This window comes from Solea senegalensis, linkage group LG13 (genome assembly GCF_019176455.1).
Source record: "Solea senegalensis isolate Sse05_10M linkage group LG13, IFAPA_SoseM_1, whole genome shotgun sequence".
Classification (NCBI taxonomy): Eukaryota; Metazoa; Chordata; class Actinopteri; order Pleuronectiformes; family Soleidae; genus Solea; species Solea senegalensis.
The window spans coordinates 9,783,025-9,809,697 of NC_058033.1; the positions used below are offsets into that span (position 1 = coordinate 9,783,025).

The 26,673-nt window shown below is 41.3% G+C and overlaps 1 protein-coding gene across 3 annotated transcripts in view; it reads right to left on the reverse strand.

The window, feature by feature from the left end:
• The window catches only part of arhgap32b (Rho GTPase activating protein 32b), a 95,988-nt gene that overhangs the window by 62,653 nt on the left and 6,662 nt on the right, over positions 1 to 26,673 (reverse strand). For 2 of the 3 annotated variants that reach the window (XM_044041770.1, XM_044041768.1), the window contains exon 2: positions 8,025 to 8,311. In XM_044041770.1, the coding sequence (XP_043897705.1) occupies positions 8,025 to 8,119 (95 nt within the window). In that variant the 5' untranslated portion in view covers positions 8,120 to 8,311. The remainder of the gene's footprint in view (positions 1 to 8,024; positions 8,312 to 26,673) is intronic. The other variant, XM_044041769.1, reaches the window with a different exon arrangement.

Here is a 26,673-nt window from a genome sequence, read left to right on the forward strand (position 1 = left end):
CAGCTGCTGGACAACAGCAGACACAGAAACTCTGCATAGAGATACCGTATTTCCGAAGGCAGAGTCCCGGGTGTTGAGACGCAGGGAAGCAAAGTTTAGTCGAGTCTCTCTGCACTCCTTAGTCTCCTAATCCCTCTCACACAACTTCTCATGACACCTACTTCATCATTCTGTCAAATCATGCCACTTTTACTCAGCCTAACACAACAGTTTCACATAAGACAAATGGCAGTCGAAGCCCGAGAGTGGGCCACTGTCTGTAGTGACAACTTTACCACATACGCCATACTCACACTTGGGATTAACATCTGTCCTTAGAGATCTCATCAGCACCAATCATGACTGTTCACATCTGGTGTTAAAATGTGTTCCGTCACCACTGAATTTCCTCTCATTATTTTTTTTTATATGTTCACCTGGTTATTTTAAGGCTGAGCTGATTTACTATGTGTATGTATGAACAGAGCAGAGATGGTGAAAGATGTGGCGAGTGAGAAAATCCATCAGACAGACAGATGGCTCATGGACGACAGAAAGCATTCAAATATATTTACACACCAAATGTTTTTTTTCCCAAATGAAATCATTCCTCATGGCTGCAGAAAAACATGCTGTGCACAATTTTGAATCCATAAATGTCAATTGTTTATCTAATGACACAGGAGAGCAGTGAGTCATCTTCTTCTAAGCGGTAGTTTCTCTGCCTGAATGTTGTGAGCGATGAGAAATAACTGACATATTCCTTAGCCACTGCCACCCCTAATGACATGCTTGAGGCGCTCACTCACCAAGGAAAGTCTGAGAACTACTGACAGCATGAAGCACTGTCAGACGCACAGTGCAAGGCCACGCTTCCACACTGCAGTTCCCACCTCCTCTTTTCAGAAGTGCAGTGCAAGCTGACATTCCCAGCATTCCTCGGTAAGGAGGCATGTCTGGAGAAAGGACCTGCTCCTCGTGGCACCTGCTCCAAACACCCAGCAACAAGACAAGTGCGCTTCAAGCCGGTGTTAAGGAGCACTAAAGTGCGAGAGGAGTGGAATGTTTCTTCGCTCCAGTCAGAAACAAGCGTGAATACCGTCTATTTAACATGGTGGGAGTGTTTCCATCGCCACTATTTCCCCAACATCTTCTCAATTTTGGTGCATAAAAACAACAGAAGCTACATTTTGCTCTAAAGAGAGGGAAAGGTATGGAGGCCTCTCAACTTCTCCCGTCTCTGCAGTTACGCGTCCCCACCGCAGAATGTCAACAACATGTGCTCAGCACCAAAGAGAAACATGCACCAATATTTCAACACAGCTGTCTCAGGCTGGCTAAATTAGCACAGAGGCCTTTTTAAAGCTCACACAAACCAACACAGTACTTATTGAGCTGCATATTTGTTTTAACTGGGTTAGAATTATTTGGTGCACAAATCATTTTGGATTACATTAAATCATTACAGCATTCATGATTGCAGTCTAAGGATTGAGGAGTTTCTCATACAATAGCTCCTGATGCCTCAATGTTCACGCATATTCAGCAGCAGCTTCTGGCCTTGGTCTTTATGCACTGAAATTCTGCGACTGTCTGAGGTTTTTTTTGCTTTTGTACGATGGACATCTGCCAGAACAACACTCCCCACCTCCTCACAGTGGAAAAAAAAGCCCTGTGAGCCACTGCATCAGACCAACATATCCGTACATCAGAACCCATAACCACGTTGACCACAAGGCCAGGGATAAAGGAAGAGGTTGTGGAATGTAAACACCACCACTTCTCCGAAGAGCCACAAGGACATGACCCACAACCACCGAGTCAATGAACATCCCTCCCAAAATCACCACCTTTGTTTAGAAGAAGATGGCTGAATGTGATGATACAGGGGCGCCAAAATACTCAGTCTGACCACTCTGAAATGATTAAACCATGAGGGGAAGACGACAAGGAAATGATAGAGAGGGAAAAGGCCAGGTAAGCACCGATGCTGCTACAGCTCATGTCCTTCAAATTACAAAACACGGCAAAAGTAAAGTTCTGTCAGAGCTGAAAAGAAATGGCTGAGTCCTTGTTACATCCATGTTCCATTAGATTTGTTATTATTCTATTATTGTTATTATTATAGTATTACTCAATCACTTTGTTGATACACATCCAAAAAATACATATATCTAAAAAGAACAATAGTACGATCCTGGCTCTCTTAAACCTGAAGTGGTTTGTATTGTACTATTTCAGGTTGAGAAAATGATGCCAGTACTGTGTGTGGTGCTTTATCATCTATATTATCTATATTCTTTAAATGGAAACACAATTTGCAAAAGTGACACCACGTGCTACTGAAGTAAACTTGAAACTAGGAATTGAAACCATTAACTCCAACAAAAATGATTAGATGGTTAATCCCAGGTGACTACCCAATGTACTTTAATTTCCCAGATGGTCAACGAGCAAACCGGAAGACTACGTCCACTTTTTATTTATGATCTGTGAATGGACTTGGCACCGAGTCTGATTCTGTTTGACACTTATCTCTGTTACTATAGGTGTTTAGAAAGAAAGACTGTATCTTATAAGTTTCCACAGTCAGACAGTTTAAAGCTTAAAAACAGGACAAATCCATTCAGGGGAGCAGACATGAATTAAACCTGCCAGATGAAGGCATTAGGCTCTGCCAGTTTGGGTCACTGAGATGAATGTTTATAAGAGCGACACTTAAGAAGAGCATAGCATGTGTTTATGTACTGGACTGAGCACACATAGACGCATGCCACTTTCAGAGGTGCCAATAATACTCACCAGAGAGTATCATGGCACTGGCCTGATGAAGGATATTTCCAGCGAGTGGTGACTGAGGCTGAGGAAGTGGATGAAAGACTGAATGCTCAGCTCTATAAGAATTAAACGGCTCAATTCAAAGTGGGGTTTTTTGTAGTGAATAATTTATCCACAGAGAATATACATTTAAATGACTCTCTGTAAACATGTTGCTACAAGAACTAAACAGTTCACATTGACAGGTGCAATTAGTCCTTAAGGAGTATCGAGTAGTGAATGTAAATGTGATGCGAAAGTACAATCACACCCTTATCTATCAAAGGCACATAAATGGCATCAACGGCACAGAGAGATAAAGTCATACTATGATTTTTAAATAAAAATTTGGTGTACGATGATTTCAGTTTTAAGTAGCTGTGTAACTAACCAGAATAATGTGCAGTGAGCAAGTCATATAACCTTGACAGGGTTCTATAATGAGAAACTTTGTACAATTAGATTTTTTTTTCTGACAGGTTAAATCTAAAATGACCCTGGCCTCAGTAATGAAGGTTTGCGATAATTCTGCACTTTACTGGTCAGGAAAATTGTAACTAAAATAATTCCTCTAACCACTGAGCTGTACTTTAAGAGTAAACAGGCTGGAATGATAAGAGCAAGTGTATGACTCATCACCGTGAGTCCTATATGCTCTGGGTTTTATTATTAGCCTGTACTGAATGCAATCAAAGGTCTATAGTGGAACGTACACGTATTTCATTTCCAATGCACAAAAAAAAGCAACAAACTGAAAGAGAAAACCAAAACACAGAAGGTTTTAGTGAGCGTTGCACATGATGCAACATGTTTTGGATCTCAAGCACCTTCTATCCCACATATGGCACAAGACAAGGAGTCTGTTGTGCAACTAATTGTACACATATTTACATGATAAATAACTAAGTAAATTGTTGTCAAGAGATGAACCTGGTCACATTATTTATCTGTGCAAGTAAGATGTGGGATCTTCGGTTTACCGTTTTACGCTGCAGTGGTTTCCCCACCTATCTCTTGAAATAGATTTGCTGTGTATGCATCAGTTTTTTTGAGATTTCTTATTTAAAATAAGAATCATTTTTATTTTTCACTTCCATTTGATCCTTGGCCCCCTTTATTTTTGCTTCATCTGAGTGGAGTGGTAAACTGAATTGTGAAGATTGAAGCGAAAAATTGTAATTTATCAATTTATTCCAAAGTGCACAGAAAGCCAAAGTCGGTGCTCCCAACCTGCACAGACAGCCAAACAGGACGCAGGGACACACATACGTGAGTGTCATTTCATATTTTATAGTGAATGAAAGTTGGAAATGTGGCCAGAACCAGGTTGCCTCTTTATAAAAGCCACGTCTCTGCTTTATGCATAATTCAGGAGAAAAGTGAAAGAGCAGCTTTACACACATTAGCACCACCACTGATGGCAGAGCCTTCCATTAACTTAATAATCATGAACGTTGCATTATCTGAAGAGAGGCAAACTATTGATTCAAAAATAAATAATCGTTGATAGCATTTAAGTATGACATGCTGCATGATTTAAAGCTCAAATAAATAAATGTGCACACTTCTACACAAAAGGAGTTTAGTTAAAACATACCGATGCGTTTTCTTCCTTATTATTGGTAATAAAATAGTGGTGAATGGATTTATTCAGTAATTTGGGGAACAAGTAAAAAATATTCCTTGCTTTAGAAATGTTTTAAATTTCATGAAATATGGAGAAATGCTGCAGTGTTTTCTCCGCATAACTTAACGGTGCATGGCTGGTGCATGATGTAACGCTGTGCAAAAAACAACAAAATAATGTATAATTTCATATTTTTGCTTTGTCATTTATTGCGTTATGCAGCAAGTTCCTCACAGCTACCTTCTTTTTTTTGGACAGCACTTTGTTTCCTTCCCACATGGATGAAAGCAACATGACGGCAACAGATGATGACAGAACACTGGAATTCTGAACGGAAGGAGGACTTTTGACAAGCCAAGACAAAACCATAGGGTGCATGCAAAAGAGGTTTCTCTTCTTACAGGATGTGGTTTGGATGTGGGAAGTCGGACATGGACCGTGGAACGGTATTTTTTGCATATTTTGCCACACAGCAGTTCCCACAATACAGGCTCAAAACCCCACTGACCGCTTTTGCCAGCTATGCGATGTCATGTCTAACAGAGTCTGAAGGAAGAGAGACATAAAAGTACAATGGAGCACTGAAACCATGACAATCCTCAGAATCCGCAAGAGGCTTTTGTTCACAACCTACGACAAAGAATCATGACAGTGAAGAATAAAATATCACTGCTGCTAAAGAACTATTACACACTTGGCTTCTTTTGAAAGTGGTTACTTTGAAACCCTCAAGTTTCCCCACTGTGTTCCAGTAAAGAGAGAGTGACAATGAACAATAGCTCGACACAGATGACTTGACACCTCCACAGCCAAATGAGACACTGGCTAATGTTTTTATCCCGAAACAAATTACACTCTGTGTATTGGTGTCAACTTTTTTTTATCTATAACAACCTCTATTTGGAGTGGTTTTCCAGTGAGTTGGTGCTTCACTACCATTAAGATGATGGTTCAAATCAAAGCAGCATGAGCTGGGATATCTCTGTTCCCATGGTTTGATGTACATGAAGATCCTATGCCTGCCCGATCCCCACGTCGTAAACTTTAAGGCCCTTGTTTTTCATGCAGACAGGGATGACATCACTATATCCACAGAGAATAAATGGGCGAGTGTCCCATTTCCTACGTGCTCAAGCCAGAGGCTGCCTGAATCCTCTGGAGAGTCTCCTGTTTTGTTAACCCATCTGACCTAGACAATGCCCCCAATACATTCATCATATGTGAACGGCAAACTATGGAGAATATCCAGACACTTTTCAAGTAATGACCTTGGGTTAAAGTCTGAGAACAACGTGCGACATCCTCAGGGCTCAAACACCTCTCGACGACCACAGAAGACTGTGTCAGTCGTACGAACCTGATCTTTGTGTGCAAAACTGAATGAATCAGCAAAAATGAAAAATAACTCATAATGCTTGACAAGAAGATTAATGTAAGCAAACCCCCCTGCAGCTCCCCGATAAATACACCTTGTACTGGCGAGGTGATAATGTTAAGTAAAAAAAAACATTTTCACCAATTTAGGTACTAAAACAAAACTGTAGGAACACCGACACAGCTGACACAGCTGCATGTGACTGAACAGACTGCACAGCCTGTGCACACCTTAAATTAGCAGTGCCAAGATCTATTATTTCCATATTCATGTGACTTACTGAATTGGGAAATCACTAACAGTTTCACAGTGTTTTCATTCTCCATTTGTGTCACTTCCTGGATGCCGCATGTCCCCAATCTGCCCTTTTTCATTCCTGCCGGCTGATCCTCTGATCCACTACTGTCCACCAAGATTCACTGGACATCTTCTCTAAAAGAACTTGCCCCTGGCCCAACGCCCTCCGTGTCTTCTCTGACAGAGGAAAATACTCTGCTGCACACACGCACACACTCTTGTGTATATGTATACAGTACATGACATCATCTGGAAACAATACAGCAGATTGGTCACATCTCTTTTCCACCCCTTTTTCACACTCCTCTCCTCCATACTGTCATTCTTATTTATTTTTTTCCCTCTCACACTCATTCATTTCACAATAGTAATATTGGACTGCTGTCTAATGTATGCTAAGCTACTGCTGCTATGGCAACCACAGTGCAGGATTGAGACCCAGTTCAGGCATGTGGGGCGGCATGTGAGTGGGACATGGAGGGGGCTGAGCAGCCTTAACAGTAATACCCCTTCCCACCTTCAAAAATAAAAGATGATGTAGCAAGCTGGATGCATTTGTGACAACACAAAAAAATGACTAAATTACACACACACACACACACACACACACACACAGCAGTAGGGAAAACCCACATCATGTTGCTGATGCAGCAATGAGCGGGGGAGACGTTATTGGCTACCTGGACGGATGCATGGGAACAGGTGTACCTGCAGACGGTGCATTTTTTTCCCCGAGAGCACTTGCTCTGAAAGTGTATCCTTGCCAAGCGACGAGGGAGCAGTGACTCACAGAAATAGTAAGGAACTGATGAATAAATGAGTCACCACCTTAATTTCCATCCCTGATTGTATTATGTGTCAAAGGAGATCCCCAGGACATGTGGGAGATGAGTTCATCCTTATATGCGGAGAGTGCACAGCACAACTGTAATGTAGAGGGGATGAGTGACGCAGGTGCTAATGTGATGACAGCACCTGTAGTCCAGCCCCTAATAATAAAGATAAATAACCATCTGTTATATGTGCATTTACTGTGTGTGTGTGATGTTTGTCCTAAAAACACCCCCGTGAAGCATGCATGTTTACTGAATACACAGATGCCCATGTACATTTTTGGGAATGCACATGCTTGTGAGTGTATATACACGTGTGTGTGTGTGCGTGTGAGACAACAGTGCATGAACATGTGGGTGTGGGTTTACAGCTGTAGCAATGACGTAACTGGCTGAAAGCTGATACAGAGTGAGGGTAGTGGTCGTTGGAGCTGGGAGCTGAGAACTGAGGGGGGCTCCGCCAGCAAAGGAAAAACTGAATGGAGGGTTTCCAGCGGTGACGGTTAAGTGATGGCAGTCACCTAGTTGCTATGGGAGGATGTTGTGTGGGTGTGGGTTAAGGAGGGGGTGGGGTAGTGACTGTGCAAACTCATCCTATCGCTTCAGCTACAGCTCAGGCACGTCGCCGGATGGCTCCCCCGCCTCCTCTGCATGCGCATTCCCTTGTCAGTTCTCCTTGAGGCATGGAGGAAGCCAAGTAGCCCCAAATCATTATTAACACACACAATCCAGGCATACACATGCATGAGCACACACACACACACACAACCACAAACCAGATTCCCCAACTGTCAGAGCAGAGCACAGGGATTCACGTACAGTGAGTTTAATAAAGCGGGCAGAGGCATACTCAGGCAAAGAGAGAGGAAGAATATCGTGTGTGGTACTGCACGCGCACAAAAAAAGCTTGCACTCTCACACACACTCGGCATGCATCCCTGACTAACTATCCACAAACTAACAAGATCCTCAACCCTCAACCTAAGGTGTGGTCCTTCTTTCCAAACACACACATACACACACACTCCCCCACTTCACTCTGATGGGAAACATTCGGGGGAAGTCCACTCCACAGAGTGCGTAGTGGTGGGCTTACCTGTCCAGGATGTCATGGCTGGACGTGGCTGTGGCTCCCAGCAGTCCTAGTGCTGCACTCCCCACCGCTGCAGCAGCCCCGCTGCCTGCCTCCATGATACTGACTCACTGCAATGAGCAGCCTGCCAGAGAAGCAGAGAGGGAGGGAGGGAGGGGGGAGTGTGAAGAGGTAGATCAGGAGGGAGAAAGACAGATGAGGTAGGAGAAATCACATGTAGAGGAAAGAGGGAGGAGGATGATGAGGGATAAAACAGACAGGGAGGAAGGAGTGTGACAGATTAGATAAGACTTGGGGGGGGAATGTGTTGAAAATAGAAAAAAAAAAGAAAGAAAATGAGCGGGAAGATTGGCAAGGGATAAGGATGAGAGCAGAGGGTGGGGAGAGGGAAGAGAGAGAGAAAAAAAAAATCAAATCACTGATTGTGTATAGAGTCTTGTAGATCAAACAAGTCATGCTGATGGAGCTTTACAAGGCAGAATTTCACTTAGGTGTGAACACATGGAGATTCTGGCACACACATTCCAGTGTGAATCAACAGTCAAACAGCAACCCTGGCTGCTCTGCTCTGCTGTACTGCACTGTACTGTGATGTACATTACAGCCTGTGCTCTCTTTGATCACTCAACGGTCACATCTGACACTTTTTATTTAAAAATCCAACCCCCTCTATACCTGCACTGTTTAGAATTTTAGTCACTGCTGATTTCCCAATGTATAAAACTGCACAATCACAATTTCAAGCATTTCTAAAAGAGATAAGTCACACCCTGTCTCATTACCAATGCATTGCAATGCTTGTTATACCATGTCATGTTTTCCTATTAAATAAGAAACCCCAGTAAGATGTGGCATAAACACCCAGAGTATCATTTCTTATCTCTGTGTTCCACCATAACTTTTCCCTTTCTTAGTAAGTTCTTTGCCCTTTGAAAAGCAGAACTCCTGTAACGATTTAAGCATCATATATACAGTATGTATATACAATTATTTATTTCAGGTAGCATAGTAAACCTTGTTTGGTTTGTGAGGTGCTGGTCTGAAGCCTTGAGTTTGGGTTTTTTTGAACACAGAACACCATCAGCCATGCACCTGTTGCACAGTACTAGCTGACAATCCTGTGCTGCACATACATCCGCCATTACATACCAAGTTTATTGGTCTATTTGACTGTAAATAGGATATAAATGTACAAAAAGACTGTATTGAAGACCTGAAACTTTTGATTAAGACCAAGAAACTGTTGACTGAAATAAAAGATCAAATTAAAATAGGCAAATTTGTCAAAGGACTTGCATCAAAACAGATATTTTATGTATTCCCCTCAATGGCCATTCCAAATAAACTTGGGTTTACTTTCCACTTTGTGTGCATCAGCATGTGTGGTTTAAGCTGAAACTAATGGGTTTTTTCATTATTGATGAATCTACTTTGGCTTGATTGTTTGACTGATTGTTAGGCAAGTATGAGTATGTCAATCATCTCTGTGAGCATCAATGTTTAATCAAAGACTCAATTAAAATCAACACAGGTAACTTTTTTGGGCTGCACTACTCGAAGACAGGTAATAAAAAAAGGGGGGGAAGCTTCAGCTAGCTACAGTTAGAACGTTTTTCTCAGACAGTCTTTGTGTTTCTGTGTGCATTAGTATCTCTCGTTCAACACACAATAATTTACTGTCATTACAGTTACTCATCTCCTCCCACTGAATCATCACTGTACCGTGACCACGGCGGCGAAAAGCCTCAGTCTCTGGAATTGTTGCTGTATGACTGCAACAACAGGACAAACTTTCTAGTGAAATCCAAATGTCATGTTGTGAGCAGACAAAAATTAATGACAGGTTCACAGCAGGGGCGACCCAATAAAACAGGGGACAGAGAAAAGAACATGTAGCCTGTTTTCTATGACCATCGTGGTCTGCGAGCTGTAATCCCAGGAGGATAACGCAAAGAAGAGTGAGCTGGAGAAAAGGCGGAGAAAATGTGGGAGGACAGAATCCTCAAAAGCCACAGAGAAGCAGCTGGTTCTACTGGTGAGGAAAACTTAAACGGCATACATCATCCCCTGAGCTCTACGTGGTGCAGGAAAGCATCAAAGATAGCATACTCTATATTTCATGAGTGACGGAAAACATGGAGGTGAGTGGTTTAATAACATATCGTGTAAAATGCAATAAATCCAATCTTAAATGCAGACGTTTCTAATGTACCAGGACTCTTCTGAAATTTCATAATCATGTTTTGAGCTCAAAGTGATTACGGGTCCCTGAAGCGTTCCAAAAATAACAAGGCAATAGAATGAATCATGAGTGATTAATCCTCACTCTGGACCTATTAGAAACTAATGCGTCACCTTCTTTTGACCTGAGATCGTCTGCACCATGAGAATATCCCAGGGATGGAAAGATGATCAACTTCTGTGGCTCAATTTGAGCTTGGTACTAGAGTCCATCGACTTAAACCAATTCCGTATTGACCAGACAACGGCAGCACATGCTATGAGCCAGTGAAAGATGTGGCACGGAGCATGGAGAGGGAGAGAGTTGTGGACACGAGCCGCATGTTGAAATTCATCTCATGTCCTTGGCTACAGTAAAGTCACACTCCTAAATCACCCACTTTTATTGTGTGTGTGTGTGTGTGTGTGTGTGTGTGTGTGTGTGTGTGTGAGAGAGATGTGCATTTGGCTATCTCTTTAGGACCTTTACTGGCAGAAACACCAACCTTGTCAGGACCATCAGTCCTCATGTAGATGAAAAACCTGGCCCTATTGAGGCAGAACCTCATTCCTGAGAAACTGGTTTAGGTTTAGGGCTACGATATAAATTGTGGTTAACTGGCTATTTTTAAGGTTTATTTAAGCCGTCTAAATGAATGGAAGTCAGTGCAGTGTGCTAATATGAATAGCTGCACAAACCTGTGTGTGTGTGTGTGTGTGTGTGTGTGTGTGGCAGGTAGAAAAAAGCGGGGAGTGCTTCCCATAAATCCATCCTGGTGCAGCCATAAAATGCATGACCTTGACAGCGCTTCAGATTAAACAAGTTTTTTTTTTTTTTGTTATTGGCATTTGTTGATTTTGATTACTTTGAATGCTTTTAATTGTAACTTTACACATTTCTGTCCTTCTAAACTTATTAAATGCCGCTAAACTTAATTTTTCCATCAAGAAGTTAATTTGAAAAACTAAGCTTTTTGATATTTAGTTGATACATTTTAATATGTGATGCAAAACACAGATTGGAGAGACAGACCATAAGTTTTGTTCAATAACGGTTAAAAATGAGGATACTTGCCAATTATGTCTAAATGAACATAATTGGCTGTTAGATAGTTGGAAGACATTCTACAGCCCAACTTTTTGGGGTGCATAAATGCAGTGTAAAAAAAAAAAAAGAAGGCAGTGAGTGGCAAACTTTGGCATCGTTACCTCAGATGTTGCCACGCAACTGAATTAATCTATGAATGAAAATTAAGTTTAAAAAAATAAAGTGGGTACAACGTACAAAATCATGTAAGCAGAAGAGTCTGTAGTATCAGAGCAGAGCAGAGTGACTTGGACACAGTTTAAAAAGCCCCGTTTTCAGCTCATCTCACAATTAACATGAACATGTGTCACCATGGCAACTGCGCACATCAAAAGGTGGTAACAGTTGTGCCTCAGAATGCCTAGCAAATATAGGCTACATAATGAGAGTGACTCTAAAAATGTCATTCAGACTGAGTTATCTTGATTTGGTTGAATTTATCTATTTTTATATAGAACATTTTTAACACTGCAGAGGTGTTATCGCCATGAAAAATACATGTCTGTTCCTTCTTGGTTTTCTATCAGATCTGCTTTTTACCTCCTCGCAGATATGACTGCTGAACTGCAGCAAGCAATGTAAATGCACACAGGCTCCTCTGCATGAAATCAATACAAGGAAGCCAAAGTTCACTGACATGACCTTCTTCAGTTTAAGGCACAGCTACTGTGATTACTGTCCCCCGTGTTAGAGATGAATCACTAGTCCTACATCTTTGGTTTAATTCCCTGATGGCTGAAGGAAAAGCTATTTGACATGTCACTGGGCCCCAAACAACAGATGGTGTGTGACAATTAATGACCTTTATTTACTCCTGCTACCATTACCATCAGTCTGACTGCAGACCTCGACTAGTAGTGGCCAAATTATGACTAATGGGCTCGCTGTTACAATTGCTGTTAATTATTCATTTAATTCTATATGACAATGCAGATTCCTACGGAGCAAATCTAAAGCAATGTAAATTAGGTTGATTTTCATTATCAGTTTATCAGCGCTGGTTAATGTCTTTATACATCACTGTAGTCGACTATATGAATTGTCAGTACTAATGCTCGCTATGAATCCTATACAGTCTTTTCAAACCAAAATCATCCTAATGATTTAACCAGTGAGTGTTTAGACCGTTCATGTAAAAAAGGTAATGGTGAAAAAGACCACAAAGGACTAGAAGGTGTGGAGGAAAGCACAGAGATCGTTGGACCATCGGGCACGTTATATCCCCTGCTCTCCTTTACTCTTTTGCAGACACATCAGTTTTTTTTCCTCAAAAAAAAGATTGCCACAGTGCCCCCTGTGACCCTCATGTGGATAATAAAGCAGTAGAAGATGGATGGATGGATGGTTTGGCTTTTCCCGAAACAACAAGGCGCAAATAACAATTATTTGCACAGTGTGCACAGACAATGTTCGCACATCGGATGGTGAGACAGCGGTCCTTTTCAACCACCTATAGAGACAGCGTCCTAAACACAATGCTGAGGGTGAAACAGCTCGGAGAGCAGCAACATTGTCGCCAGCAGAGGCAACAGGTTACTTTAGCACAGGCATTTGATAAAGAGAGAAGACTGGCAAGCAGTGGAAAAGAAATTACTGAAGAAGTTACCTTTAACTTCACAAAAGGTCCCAACCTTTGTTTAGCTTTTCAATTAAAAAAAAGAAAGACACAGTAGTCACAGTATACTTCAAGTCTTACAACCTTGTTGAATAGGCTTGTACTTGGCAAAATTTGTGATTAAAAAGTGATTAAAATCTTTTCAGAAAGGTTTTTTGGCCTTAGTTATCTGTTCTTTTTTTGCTTTTGGAAATAGTTTTGTACTGTTCAGTAACTTCAATTGCAACCTTTGCAATTTACTGATTGTGAACTGCAGTTTTGATTTTAAAATTATTAACCCTAACACTAACCATCACTGCTGCAAAGTAAAGAACCCTTGCTGTTACACTAGTTAATGCCCTTTCAGTTTAACTTGGGGTTTCATAATCCAAAGCAATAAAACAATCAACCAACCAATATGTTTATGTGTTGCCTAAACAGTCCAGCTACTTGCAATTTGTACTATTAGCTTATCAAATAAAAAGCAGGGTGCCTACTAAAGTCATTCAGTAGTGGCAGTATTCCAGGCCAACACTCCTCTATGCTTCATACTGCAATATTGATCACTACACTGTCTATACACTAGACTTTATTGCCACTTAAATTTTGGACCTTGCTGCAGGAGTCATTCAGTGTCGTGTCTCTTTCAGTTTAATTTGCTGCAGTAGGCAAACTGATACCAACTAAAACCGCTGTGGATAATTTGCAATAAGGGTGTTTTTATGTACACTGTATTAAAAAAAAAAAAAACAATATGAACTTTACCTGGATCAAGCGATGATATCCCCCCTCCTCCCCGTGTTTCTGAAACTGAGAGTGCAGTCACACATGCAGATAACTGGTGGTCAGTATCTGAACTGTGATGGATCTGTACTTCTGGGAGTACTTCCCCAACAAGCACACCCAGGTTTTTCAGTATGTGCTTGAAGCTTATGAATCACTTCCTGCATTGGATTTGAAACGGCACACCAAAGCCCCTTTTCCACCTATGGTCCCAGCTCGCCTCGCCTCAGCACGGCACGGTTTAGGTTGGCTTTACACAACAAAATAGCACCTACTCAACGTGGGAGGAGTCATCACTGCACGGCTGCATAAAACTGCAGCGACTTTGTTATACACACGAGTCGTGACACACACAAGCAAGTGACTAGTGACTTGTAAAGCAAGCGTTTTCAGTGTAACTGAATCATTAGAATCAGATAATTTAAAACGATTTGCTCAGTACTTCCTCCATGTTCGATTGTGATGTTGCTCACATTTGCGATCAGCAGTGCTGTCGCTAACTACGTCAGACTCCTCTGTTAAATATTGTGATTTTAGACATTTCCCTGGCAATCGTTGGAGATTAACCCACATTTTTAGGATTGTTAAGTCTTTTTAACCGACCTCCAGCTCGGCATTGTTCGGCTTCATTCTTGTGTCGGACATCTCTTCCTGGGACAGCACTCTGACCAATCAGTGGCTGGCAGTCTGGCGAAGTCACGCATAGCATCATCTCAGCTCGCTTGGAACCAGGTAGTAACCAAAAACTCAAAATAACCGTGCCGTGCCGAGGCGTGTCGAGTCAAGACCGGTGGAAAACACGCCAAAGGAGCAGCTTCATTATGGCGAAAAGTTAGCAGCAAGATGATAGTAGGCCGAAAACATCAGGTGTGGGGTCATTTTTGATGCACAGACAGTAAACAGTATGGAGGAAAAGCTGATTGTTAAAGACAGTGTAAACTGAGCCATGAAATAGAACACACTGAACCAAATCACTGATACTGTTGGCATACAGAAGATTATATGCTCAACACAACAGAATATTACTGATTCAGTGGCCACAGGCCATAGCTCAGAACTGATCCTTCATTTGCCCCTTCTTTGGTCTCACAAACTTTGAAGCAACAAAGCAGATACTTTCTGTAAGTGTAAAATCAATGTTGCTTTGAAAACTGGCAACATCATTTGTGCAATGCTGTGCCTGAAAGCCCCGTTAGCCATAAAAGCCTTTTAATACACTGCGGCATGTGGTCGGTGCACGGGAGAGGAGGCAGAGGATTTGGTAAAACTAGACAACATTTGGGTTAGCATCATGAAAGTTAATCTCACAGGCAGGAGAACACAAGAGGCTGCCAGCAGCCGAAGATGAAGTTAAACCTCTCTATTGCCAGTGCAATTGTTAAACAGGATGGGGAGTGAATTCACTTGGGTAAGAGTATTGTACCACTTTTAGTGATTAGAAAAGCTAGGAGGAGAGAAAAAAAAACAGAGCTGATAATTCTGGCATATTCCTCCAAACTGAGGCCAAATATCAACACAATCTAAAACTGAAATACAAAACCTAACCTGTGACACAACCAAAACACCGACCAGTAAATAATATCTGCTTGAACAAGTCACAATCTAATCTATATTCACTACCTGACTCATTGGGGATGGGTGTAGTCTAAAATTGAGGCTAACCTGATTTCAACAGTGCTCGTTCACCATCAGATATACAGTTAGACCTTGGTGGCCTCATCATAGACAGGGATGAGGTCATTAAAACACTATTTTGTGTGCATAGCAGAGGCTGCGAGAGAGACCGGAGACAGATACCATCCCTTTTTCCCCAAGTTTTAACTGTGTAAGCGAACAAAATCTTTTGCAATATACAGGCAAAGTGGAGTGATTAATGACCTTGGAGCCGATTTAAAAGCTCTTGAGTCGAGGCAAGTGCTAAAACTCTTCTTCATAATTAGCAGGCAAAAATCAGATAAGGCATGCAATCACAACAGCGCTCCACAGGGCAAACACATTTAGTGAATTAGAGGAGGAGATAATACAATTGAAGGCGATATGTGGATGTAAATTACCAAGTTGAAAAAATTAGCGAGCCAGAGAGTCAGAAATGACATTAAGTGCACATACACACTCTTTGATTATGCAACAACCACAGTAATCATTACAGGCTGAGATACCTGGACAAGGTAATTTACTTGTATCTTTATACATCGAGCGGTGTCAACCTCAGAGACATTTAGGTGTTGGAGCAAAGCTGAGTGAAACGCAGATAAAAGGAGAAACAGAGAGGATGAGAGGGTGGCAGAAATGTACCTGAAAACACTTGATTTAGCGCACCTACAGCCAGTGTTGAGGAAGTTCAACCCTCCAAGGACTGGGCTTTTTGCAATGACATGGTTGACATTTGCTTAACATTTTCACTGGCATCATAAGCAATCAACAAACGGATGCTTTCAAAAACCCTTTACAACTTTCACTTTTAGCGCGTTCACATGTGAGATTCATTCTAAGGTCACGGATCAATCATATGTTGATTCATGCAATTTAGAGCTGCAACTAACAATTATTTTCACAATCAATCAATCTGTCGATAATTTTCTCGATTAATGGAGTAATCGTTTGGTCCGTAAAATGTCAGAAAATGTTGAAAAACATTGATTAGTGTTTGTCAAACCTGGAAATGATGATGATCTCTAATGTCTTGTTTTGTCCACAAACCAAAATTAGTTTCAGCTGTAATGCAATTACAACAGCAGTGATGTCGTCAACAACACCACAACTGATATCAACGTTAGACCCAAATATAGAGCAGTTTTGTGTTGAGCAGGTATCCGGGTTTTGATTTTAGGATTCAGCATTTTTTTTTGCTTGTTTGTTTGTTTTGGGTGGACCAGTGAATATCACTCACAGCAGTGAATGTCACACTTTTTCTTACAGTTGCATTGAAGGGGGAACAAAATGCAGAAGACAGCTGTCTGGAAACACATTAATGTAAGTGATGACAAGACAATACTGAGTCACGCTACCTTGACAAATGGAGCCGCTTGGCGTGAGGCAATGTAACGCAAAAAAATTAAGTATTGCATTTTAACAGTAAAACAAAAAGCTCAACAAACCTGTTATTCTGCCGTCACATATTTGACACTTTCACGTGGGTAGCTGGTAGCAACTACAGTTAACTGGGACTTAAGTTTAACGTTACGTGTGTGTGCGAGATAACAAAAAGGTGTGTGATCATGAAGCAGCACTGGCGTCACGCTACCTCTCTTGTATGACAATTATCTGGTCATCTCACATGTGACAGAAGAGCAACGCTCACTGCAAAATATGCTGACACTCTGTGTTTAATCAGCTGACGTGGGTGCAACGACCAGCAGAGGATCCTGTTTACTGTAAATCGCTGTGAGCAGTGTCATCTCACGTGGGAATATAGAGTCAAGGTAAAAACGAGTTACATATAAATGGTTACAGGCTGAAGAAGAATGGAGAACTTTCGGATGCAAATTTAGTTTATTATTGTAACTCATGACTCTGTCACATGGGGTGAAGACACAGACACATCAGCAAAGCTAAGACGATTTCTTTAATGCTGTTCTATTTTGGGCTATTCTGGCCAATCCTCTAATGTAACTGTATTTTCCACTTAAACAGAGCACATACATTATAAATACAGCTCGTATTTGATCCATGAACCAATGTGTCTCAGTTATTGCTCGACCACATGGTCTATTTTCTTCTATTCTATATATTTTCTTCTTTTTTTTTTTTAAATCATTGTGAAGATGCACAAGATGGCAAGCTGTGTCCCAAATACCTATTCCATATGTGGTGAATGGTTACAGGTTTACAGCAATTACACAGTAAACAATCAATTATTAGATTACTCAAAATCAATTTCGATCATCGACTAATTGAAGTAAACTCAACAAGGCAACAAGGGGATGTTGTCAGTTAGAGGTTAGGGAGGGGGTCAACGATAGTCACCTGTCCCTTACATTTTATGGACAAAAGAATTTAGACTTTATCTATTGAGGAAATAAGCAGCAAATGAATCAATAACGAACATCATTGTTAGTTGATGTTACATAGACAGTACATATGTGAAAGATGCCAGAATCAGGTGCAGCAACTACAGATCAGTTAAAAGTAGCAAGAGATTAAATCTAAGTTAGGTTTGTTTTCATTTGTTTCACTAAAGTGCAATCCAACACTGTTCTGCCATGTTTCAGAACGCAAACAGTCGCGGTGACTTAAAATGTCAAATGACAAAAAAGGAAGCATTGTGTAAAAATAAATAAAGACAGATCAAAATATCAATCTTGCAAATTAAGAAGTGAGTCAGTAGTTACACAGAAAATAGGCACACACAAGTACGAGCTACTTATTTTACAATGCTTATACTTGTAAGCCTAGTTGAGGGGAACAGTAAAACTACAACAGTTGTTTTTATATCTGCACTTTTAATTATTCAGGCAGACGTAACCCACATCCACATCCACATCCACTCCACAGCTATACTGGAATCTATTTATTTAATTGCAATATTGACTTGGCAGCAGTTGTACATTCTGATCACTTGGCACCCCAAACTAGACGAACAAGACATTGGGAGAAATATGCCAACTTCACTGAGCCGTGGAGTTCATGTTTGTTTGTTTTTTTAAATGGCCTCTGCAGAGCAACTATGCTGTGGCCCTGCCATTGAATTATTCTGAGTGTGAAGTGCATTGCTGAGGTGTGTCACCCCCACGGCGGAGAATGGAACGAGAACAGAAGGTGAGCAGTTACTCTGCATCCAGCACGGCGTGCTGACTCACTGTGACAAACACCAAGTGATTCATCAGGGATGCTTTCAATAGAATCGCCTGGAAAGATATGGGGAAAAAATGCTGGTGGGTTCAGCTGAAACTGATCCTCAGACCAAGATTGGCATTTCTCATGTTAATTACCTTGTGTTTGCATTTGCAAAGACAGAAAGACACACTGACACAAGCCTACGGCTCACTGACTCGATGCGTCCCTGCACGTTGCGGCTGCATTACTTTCCCTCCGGCTCTGATTAATGAGGTCAGGCGAGGTTGCCGGAGTGCAACTCTCTCACTAAAAGCAAATCGGGTTTTCACACCAGAAACGATAAAAACCCAGAGAGTCATTTATTTCATTTATTCTGTCCATTAATCACAGACAATTCATTTGTGCTACTAAAGATACAAACAATAGACAGTTAAACAATAAAACAGTGCAGTTAATCAACTACATGCTGCTATCGATGTTGTCGTCTCATTCTTACTCATCATTTAAATGAAGCTATACACTTTGCAATATAGCATCACAATGCATCACTGATACATGATGTCATTGTTTTTCTGCCCAAACTTATTTGTCAGTTTCGTAACAAAGTAATAATTAAGCCAACATTATCCTCCAAATGATATATAAAACAAGCAGAAATTGTGATTCTTCCTGAGAGACAGCATTTTTCAACTGTGACCCCTTTGGGCAACGGGGACATTTTCTGCTAGTTACCCACCTAACATCCTTCAGTGGCAGCCTAGAGGTTTCCTGCTGCTGCGCCACTCATGCACTCACTAAATCAGCAGGATATTGATCGGGCTGACAGGCAACAATGACCCTAATTCCTTCGGCGGTGCATATTCATGAGGCAATTTGGAGCTTTACGGGAATTAGGCCATGACCAAGCAGTCTGCTCAGCATCCCTGAGTGACATTAACACCTTTTGTTGTTCAAGTAGACGCAACTGCAGACAAGCACCACACCCTTCATCGTTATAAGAAGCTGCAAATGCCAAACTGTTGGATGTCTGAATGACAAATGCAAGAAATATTAGTGTAGAGAACAATTAACATGAACTGGGGGACACAGTACTTTCAAATCATTCCTCAACTGGCAAATTAACCATAATCACAAACAATTACACACCATTTCAGGTTTGGTCAATAGGACAGGATGCAAAACTGATGTCCACATCTATCTCATCAGACCTCTCTATCATCAGCCAGGCTGCAATTAGGTGTCCCAGATCAAACTCGAGACCAAAATCAATGTGCAACTACGCTTTTACAACTCTTTTACCAGATTGCATTTTTTAATCCCCCTCCTCATGACCGACATCTGATTCCTTCTCTAAAGTCTCCTGTCTTCAGCCTCAGGAGGCTAGACGTCAGGACAGTGACCTTGTTCATTCAATTCACCCTTGTAAGATGAATACTAAAGTCTGTCTGCCAAGGGACGGTGTTGGGTATCACATCCAGACGCTTTATAGACAATCTAACAGCTCTGTGCATCGGGGCTGGCTGGGATTAAGCGAGTCTTTCAGTCTTTAAAACACCCTAAAGCAACATTTTTTTTATTAACAGTGAAACTATGATACGATTTTAATTTTTGCTACACTAAGAAAGGGGTTGGCGGTGCAGTTGAATTTGAACTAGTTGAACTTTCATTTCAAGTTATTGAATGGTTTTGGTTCTTTGTGTAATGTCATGGGGGAAACATGGCATCAAATATTCGCTGTAATCACCCAGAGAGGGGCAATAACAAGTTTTTTTTTTAGTTTATTTCAGTTGTATTGTACTCTCAAAAGAGATCATCCCTGGTTTAGCCAGTAGTTAACCAGTTCCATCTGTGATTAATAAAAAAAAACAAAAAACAACAACAATAATAACAATAATAATAATAATAATTCCAACTTTATTCACTTGCTAGGGTCTTGTTTAGTTTAAGTGAACGAATATGCTTTGAACTGCGGGCTTGTAAACACATGCATAAATGCAAAGCAGCTCTCCACAGATGCATAATCTGGAAATAATGACCCGTACATGACCCTTAATGCTAACAGCTATGCTCATGGCTGGAATATGAATGGGTGTCTTAGCATTGTGCATGAAATGACGCATCTCTGGCAGAAACAGAGCAGAGAAAAAAGAAATGTGCATGTTTACACCGGAATTGTGTTCCCACTGATTCCGAGCAGAAGCCGGGGGAAACCCATAAGCATTGACCCGGGAGTTAATGTCGCTAGTTAAAAACCCATTTAAACTGTTTTCTTACCAGAGGAAATGGGTGTCGATTTCTTTATCTCACCGTCATGTTAATGATTCACCTTAAGACTATTATTTGCAGATAAAATATTTGTTAATAACCAAGTTGAGAATGTCAGTTTCATTTCCTTTTTGTCATTTCCCTCAGACCTTTTTCTCGGACCTTGCGTGCTGTGTATGTATGTTTAGTACCAGCAGAGGGTGTATATCATCTGAAGTACAAACAATGCTGGCAGAAGTAGTAAAAAAGCAGGGGAACAAATGAGAGGCGAGACTGAGCGCCCTCTGAGGTGCACCTGTGCCAGGGCATAATGGTGCTGCAGTTGTGATTGAGGTGGAGGACAGTGCAGCTACAGCTGTGCTGCTTCTCTTTATGGACTGAAAGCAAATGCACCACAATCCCCCAGGTTGGCCAGGCAGTGTCCAAGTATCCCAGAGACACCAATGATGGTGTTCTTTGCAGGCTGAATTAACTAGCCAACACATGTATTTCTATTATTTATTGATAAACAGACTATTGAATAGGGATGGGTCAGAATATCGATTTGGTGATAGATATCAAACATTTCCTGCCAGTTCCACTCGCCAGGCGACGCTACACACGGACATAGATGCCCCATCCACATTCAATACATAGACTTTATGTAGTTTGTTTTTCCTGTTGTGAATAAATTGATAAGTCTTGTAACTTTTCACAGATGTTTTTTTTTTCTTTAGTTAGACAGATATCGTTAGGTATCACTAGATGCTTGTCTTGCAATATATTGATCACCACAGCACTGTTGTATTGGTATCGTGGACCATGTAACGCAGATCATATTGTATTGCATCATGACGTACCCTGTGCTTCCCACCCCTACTATTGAATATTATCTACCAATTACAGAAAAGGCATGACATTTCCAACCCGCTCTCATTCCTCTGGCATTTTTCATAAACTTGTCACCTCTCAGCGAAAAAACTTCCAACAGCCCCAGGGCCCTCCTGCAGGTAAAACTTGTCTAACCAAACACTTTCAAGGCTGAACTTAATGTGAAAGGCTCACTCTCAAACACTCGCTGTAAGCCTAGTATCACTAAGCCTACACATTCCAACCCTAACCTATGGCCATGAACTGTGGGTAATGACCGAAAGAACAAGATACAAAAGGCGCAAATGGGTTTTCTACACAGGGTGGCTGGGCTTAGCCTTAGAGATAGGGTGAGGAGCTCAGAAATCCGGGAGGAGCTCAAAATAGAGCCGCTGCTCCTCCGCATTGAGAGGAGCAAACTGAGGGGAATCGGGCATCAGGATTTGTGCATCGGCTTCAATTATGAATAGTTATTCTCAGACAAGGCTTTAATCTAATGTTACCAGCACTGACACTAGGGACACGAATACAAGACCATGGGTGAACGGCTTCAAAAATGACTCATTGCTACATTATTTATCAAGATGTTGAAAAAAGGGGTGCTGTTTCGAGATCTTCCCATTGTCAAAAAAGTTGTTTTAGTGCTCACAAATCACTGGTCCTGTGTGGATAAAACTCCTCCCTGGTTTTCATGGGTGCACCCCCTAAGTACACTCAAGCCAAATGTAAGTGCTAAATGTGGTGGATTGGGCTAGAGGATGAGGCGTCTCATCAGAACTCCAAAACCAAAAATTTAAACATAAAACACTAGTTTGCTGATAAGTGTAACTCGGCAGATCTTCTTCTGGTACGAAATAAGATACCGACAGGCATGTTGTAACAACACACGAGTTGAACTTGACCTTAATGTAACGAGACAACATGACAACCTTCAACCTAATTAGCGGAATGAGGAAAGGAAAGAGGTCATATGGGGAGCGGGGCATGTTGAAAGTGGGTGGCCAAGTTACGCTCTCAGTGAGTGCACAATTGTGACCCACTAGGCAACTCTTGTTGACCCAGTGAGAATTTTCCCTCACTGGATCTTTGGTGCCAGACGCTCCTGGGGCTTTTTACAGCATCCTGGAGCTCAAGAGCTTGTCCTGGAAACAAATAAAACCAGGCTACAGAGGAACGCTTAAATAGAGACACATGGAGGGATGGCATGGCAACAACACTGTAACCGTAGCACAGATTGAAAAATGTTCTCCAAATGTCCAAAATGAATGTGGTCCTGACATAAAGAAATTCACTCAAGGTCAGGACAGGTCTCTTTTAGACCCAATATGTGACTATCCTCGGCAGTAAAAGGTATATTAACGACACAAATGGTTTAAAGTTTAACTTGGGAGCTGTTTTACTCTTATCTTAAGCCTCATCACTCTGAAAATCTTCTGAATAGCTCAAAAGGTTGCATCATACTCTCACAGAATGGATTTCTGAGAGAGGGGAACTTAACGGTTCAGGGTCACTTGTAACATTTCACTTTAATGGCTTTGATTTCGCATTTATAGGCCTTAACATTCAATAAATTATTTATCATTTTCACTTCAATGTTCACATCTTCTCACTTATATTTTGTCATGCAGAGCCAGAACAATTATTTCCTCTCTGACGGTGGGGGTCAACGTCTGTCCGTTTCTGGTCTTGAAAAGTTTTGACTGCACTCTACTCTAGGACTAAACAAATCGAGGACCATACCTAATTACAATTTAATTGCGGTATCATTTCGTTAAGCCAAGCTTCAATGTGTAATAGATTTAAAATGTAATGGACCATTACCTTAAGACAACATCAAAATATCAACTACTCTGTAGCCGAATACAATAATGAGAATTTAAGGACATAGAACAACAAAAATGTAAACATGATCACAAAAGCTATGCCTGGAACACAAGGGGGGACAACATGAATTCGAAAAACCAATGACAGAGATAAAGAAAGAGCATGCTCATCAATTAGGTATTCTTTCCACTGGTGTCCAAGATGCTTGACAGTAATTGGTTAACTGGATATGCTAATCCTTGCAGTGCACTGCCTGATTTGCCACAGAAAAATTAGGCATTACAAGGCCACAGTGCTGTAAAGTCTTAAGAAAGAGCGTGTCAGCCTAACGCCGCCTCATCCTACAGGGAAATTTAAAGCTTGACAGGTCCGATGTGTCTGGTTACAGCTGCTCAGCTGTTTTTGACAGAGGCTTCAGACAGACAGCCAGTCAATTTGACAGTTTCCTGAATGAAAATTTAAAGATGACATTGATATTCTTCATAATAAATTGACTACGAGGCAAAAGCACATTTTGATTTGTCAATATGTGAAATTAAAGGTGGTGAAAATCTCCTTGAAGTATATTTTTAGCTTAGATTTGAAGTGTGCTGGCAAAGTTGCAGGAAATCATCATCAGTTACAGTTATTGTTTGTTGGTTGGTTGTGTCTTTTCATGGCAAAGTGAATTCAAACAGGGTTGGACTCACTCTGCTTCTGCTTCTTCAGGTCTATCACTGCCAAATATGTTTATCAAGTCCAAGTAAGAGTAAGCAAGACTTTATTTGGCATTATTAATCAACACTTCGATAATCTAAATCAAGTGATCTGAGCGAGAGAGCGAGAGAGAGAGACTCCTCTAGGGTCAGTTTACAGTCTTTGCTAATTCTGTCCCATCACTGAAAGCTTCTGACAGATCATAGGATAAACGATGGGACAATATCAGTTTTTTGTGTCCGATACTGATATCACAAACTACAAATACCGATATAAGTCTGAAACTGTCATTTCAGACCATTTTTTAACTATGAAGCTTTTAATTTCAATCGTTTTCTCATGCTCATACCTATTGCAGCTTTAATTACTTACATTTATTATTAGTTTATGTGTGTCTTGTACTACATCTTTCGCTTACTCCTGTATTTGACAACTTGTTTTCCCTTTGGCACCGTTATGTGCTGCAATGACCCAGTTTCCCCCTCAAAGATCAATATTTATACACGTTCAAGCATATCACAGCCATTCTAGAACAGGAGGACTGCTCCGACGCCACAAAAGAATAGTTGGTTCTGGTTCAGCGAGGCTTTGCATTGACACATGCTCAAGCACGTACTGTTTTCCCGTTGAATGAAGCCTTGTTTATCGTGTTGACCTCCGCAGATGACGAGTGCCCTACGAGCAACCAGAGGCGTTTATGGTCAGTGTATGTCGATATGCTCCAGAACTCGAGGCAGTGTACAAAGCAACTGGTCTGGATAAACAGCAAGTTAATGAGATAATGTCTGCTGATGTATATATCAGTTACACTGAAATAGATACTGCAATAGAAGTGGATTCTCTGCCTCTCACAGTGTTTGTTTGATAGAGCTTACATGTGACTTCTTCTCTGTGTTAATTACTCTCCAAATCTCCATGAGACTGCCTCTCAGGTCTTATAGAGCTGCTTATAAAGAAAAATCTGCTCAGCCAGTTTTCACCTGGATGCATCCACTGTAGTCGCAAAAAAACTTCAGTGTGCGACATAGAGACACAACAACTTTCTGGAGCCCTCGTGCACAATGCGGCAGTAGTGAAGACGTCATTTCTGACAGATCAGCTGGCTTTACTCTGTAACACAAAGACTGTTTTTCCCCAAGTGTTTTTGTCGTGACAAAACAGCTACCATATGACGACTTTCCTGGGTTGTCTAATAAGTTTCCAATCACCAATCAATTTCTCCAACAAACAAGACTGTCTGCATCGGAGTGCATCTGTTCATGAAACAACACCTGAGGAAGTACCACAGTGTCATCGTCAAACCTCCCGAGCCCAGGTACAATCAGCTCTGGCAGTTTCCGGTGCTCACTGTGGAAGTTTCACACTTTTTGTGAAGACGGTAAACTAAACTCCCAGCGATGTGCCTTCTCTGAATCCTTCCAAGTAGTTTCATACAACTTGCTGCCAACAAGTGCTGAATGAGAACTCCCCATTTCAATCCACTCTCATTATCTTCCACTGGGCCATTGTGGGAATACCCTGGCAACTCACTAATCAGCAGCCATGTCAATGCTAGGATTGTTTATGGGGGAATGGAATCTCCTTTGGGAATGTCGCAGCATCCTCTAGGGAACACCACTGTGCCCTGAGCTGGGAGTGAGATGCTTTTTCCACATTGGAAATAAAGAGTGTGTGGCATTTTCACCATGTGGGACAGGGCCGAGGAAAGCAACATGTGCATTGTGCATAGTTAATGAACATGCGGAAGGGACTTCCAATTGATGCAAGGCCCCCTCCGCACAATGCGTCAGAATCCGAGTCTGGGGGTCAGAGGTCGTGTCTGGCTTTGTGCGTGGCCGAAGAAGACAGAGGCAAACAAGGAGACCTTTGAGAGTGCAGGAGGTTTCATGTACATAACAAGAAAACAAAAGAAAGCAGTTGGTTGCGTAAGAGAAGAGAGAGGGAGAGAGGGAATAAATAGTCAGTCTGCACACCGCTATGAATTTAAATGAACACTTATGAACAGATGATAGTCTCTTAAAACAAACACTCCTGCCAGTAAGATGTCTCTTTAGAAACGGAGGTCAATTAAGTTTACTTCTGATTTCCATAAACCCAATCCACCTTTACCAACTTCATCACCTTTATAAATTCCTGTTTACAAAAAGCAACAGATGAAGTGAGATCTAATGACACACCACACAAAGATTAAAGCTACAGCCACAAAACACTACTGGTGCCATTTCAGTTCGTAACTCAGGGACAGCACTTTCAGCCTGGATGGTCAAAAATGGAGAACCTATAGAAACGATGACTGCGACTCGACTGTCGGCTGTGAAACCAAAGTGTCCTTAACCTCTTACTTTCAGTTCCATGTTGTCATCAGTCTCATAAAACAGATCCCTGCTCTGAAGTTTCACCATTACCGTTTCTCATTAGTAACATGTTCTGAAACTAAGGAAACCACTGCAGAGGATAAAATCAGGTTTCTGATTATACGGACACGTGCATGTCCAATTTAACTCAATGGTCACACGATATACATTTTTATTTGCCTTAGTATGGACTCAAATTACTCC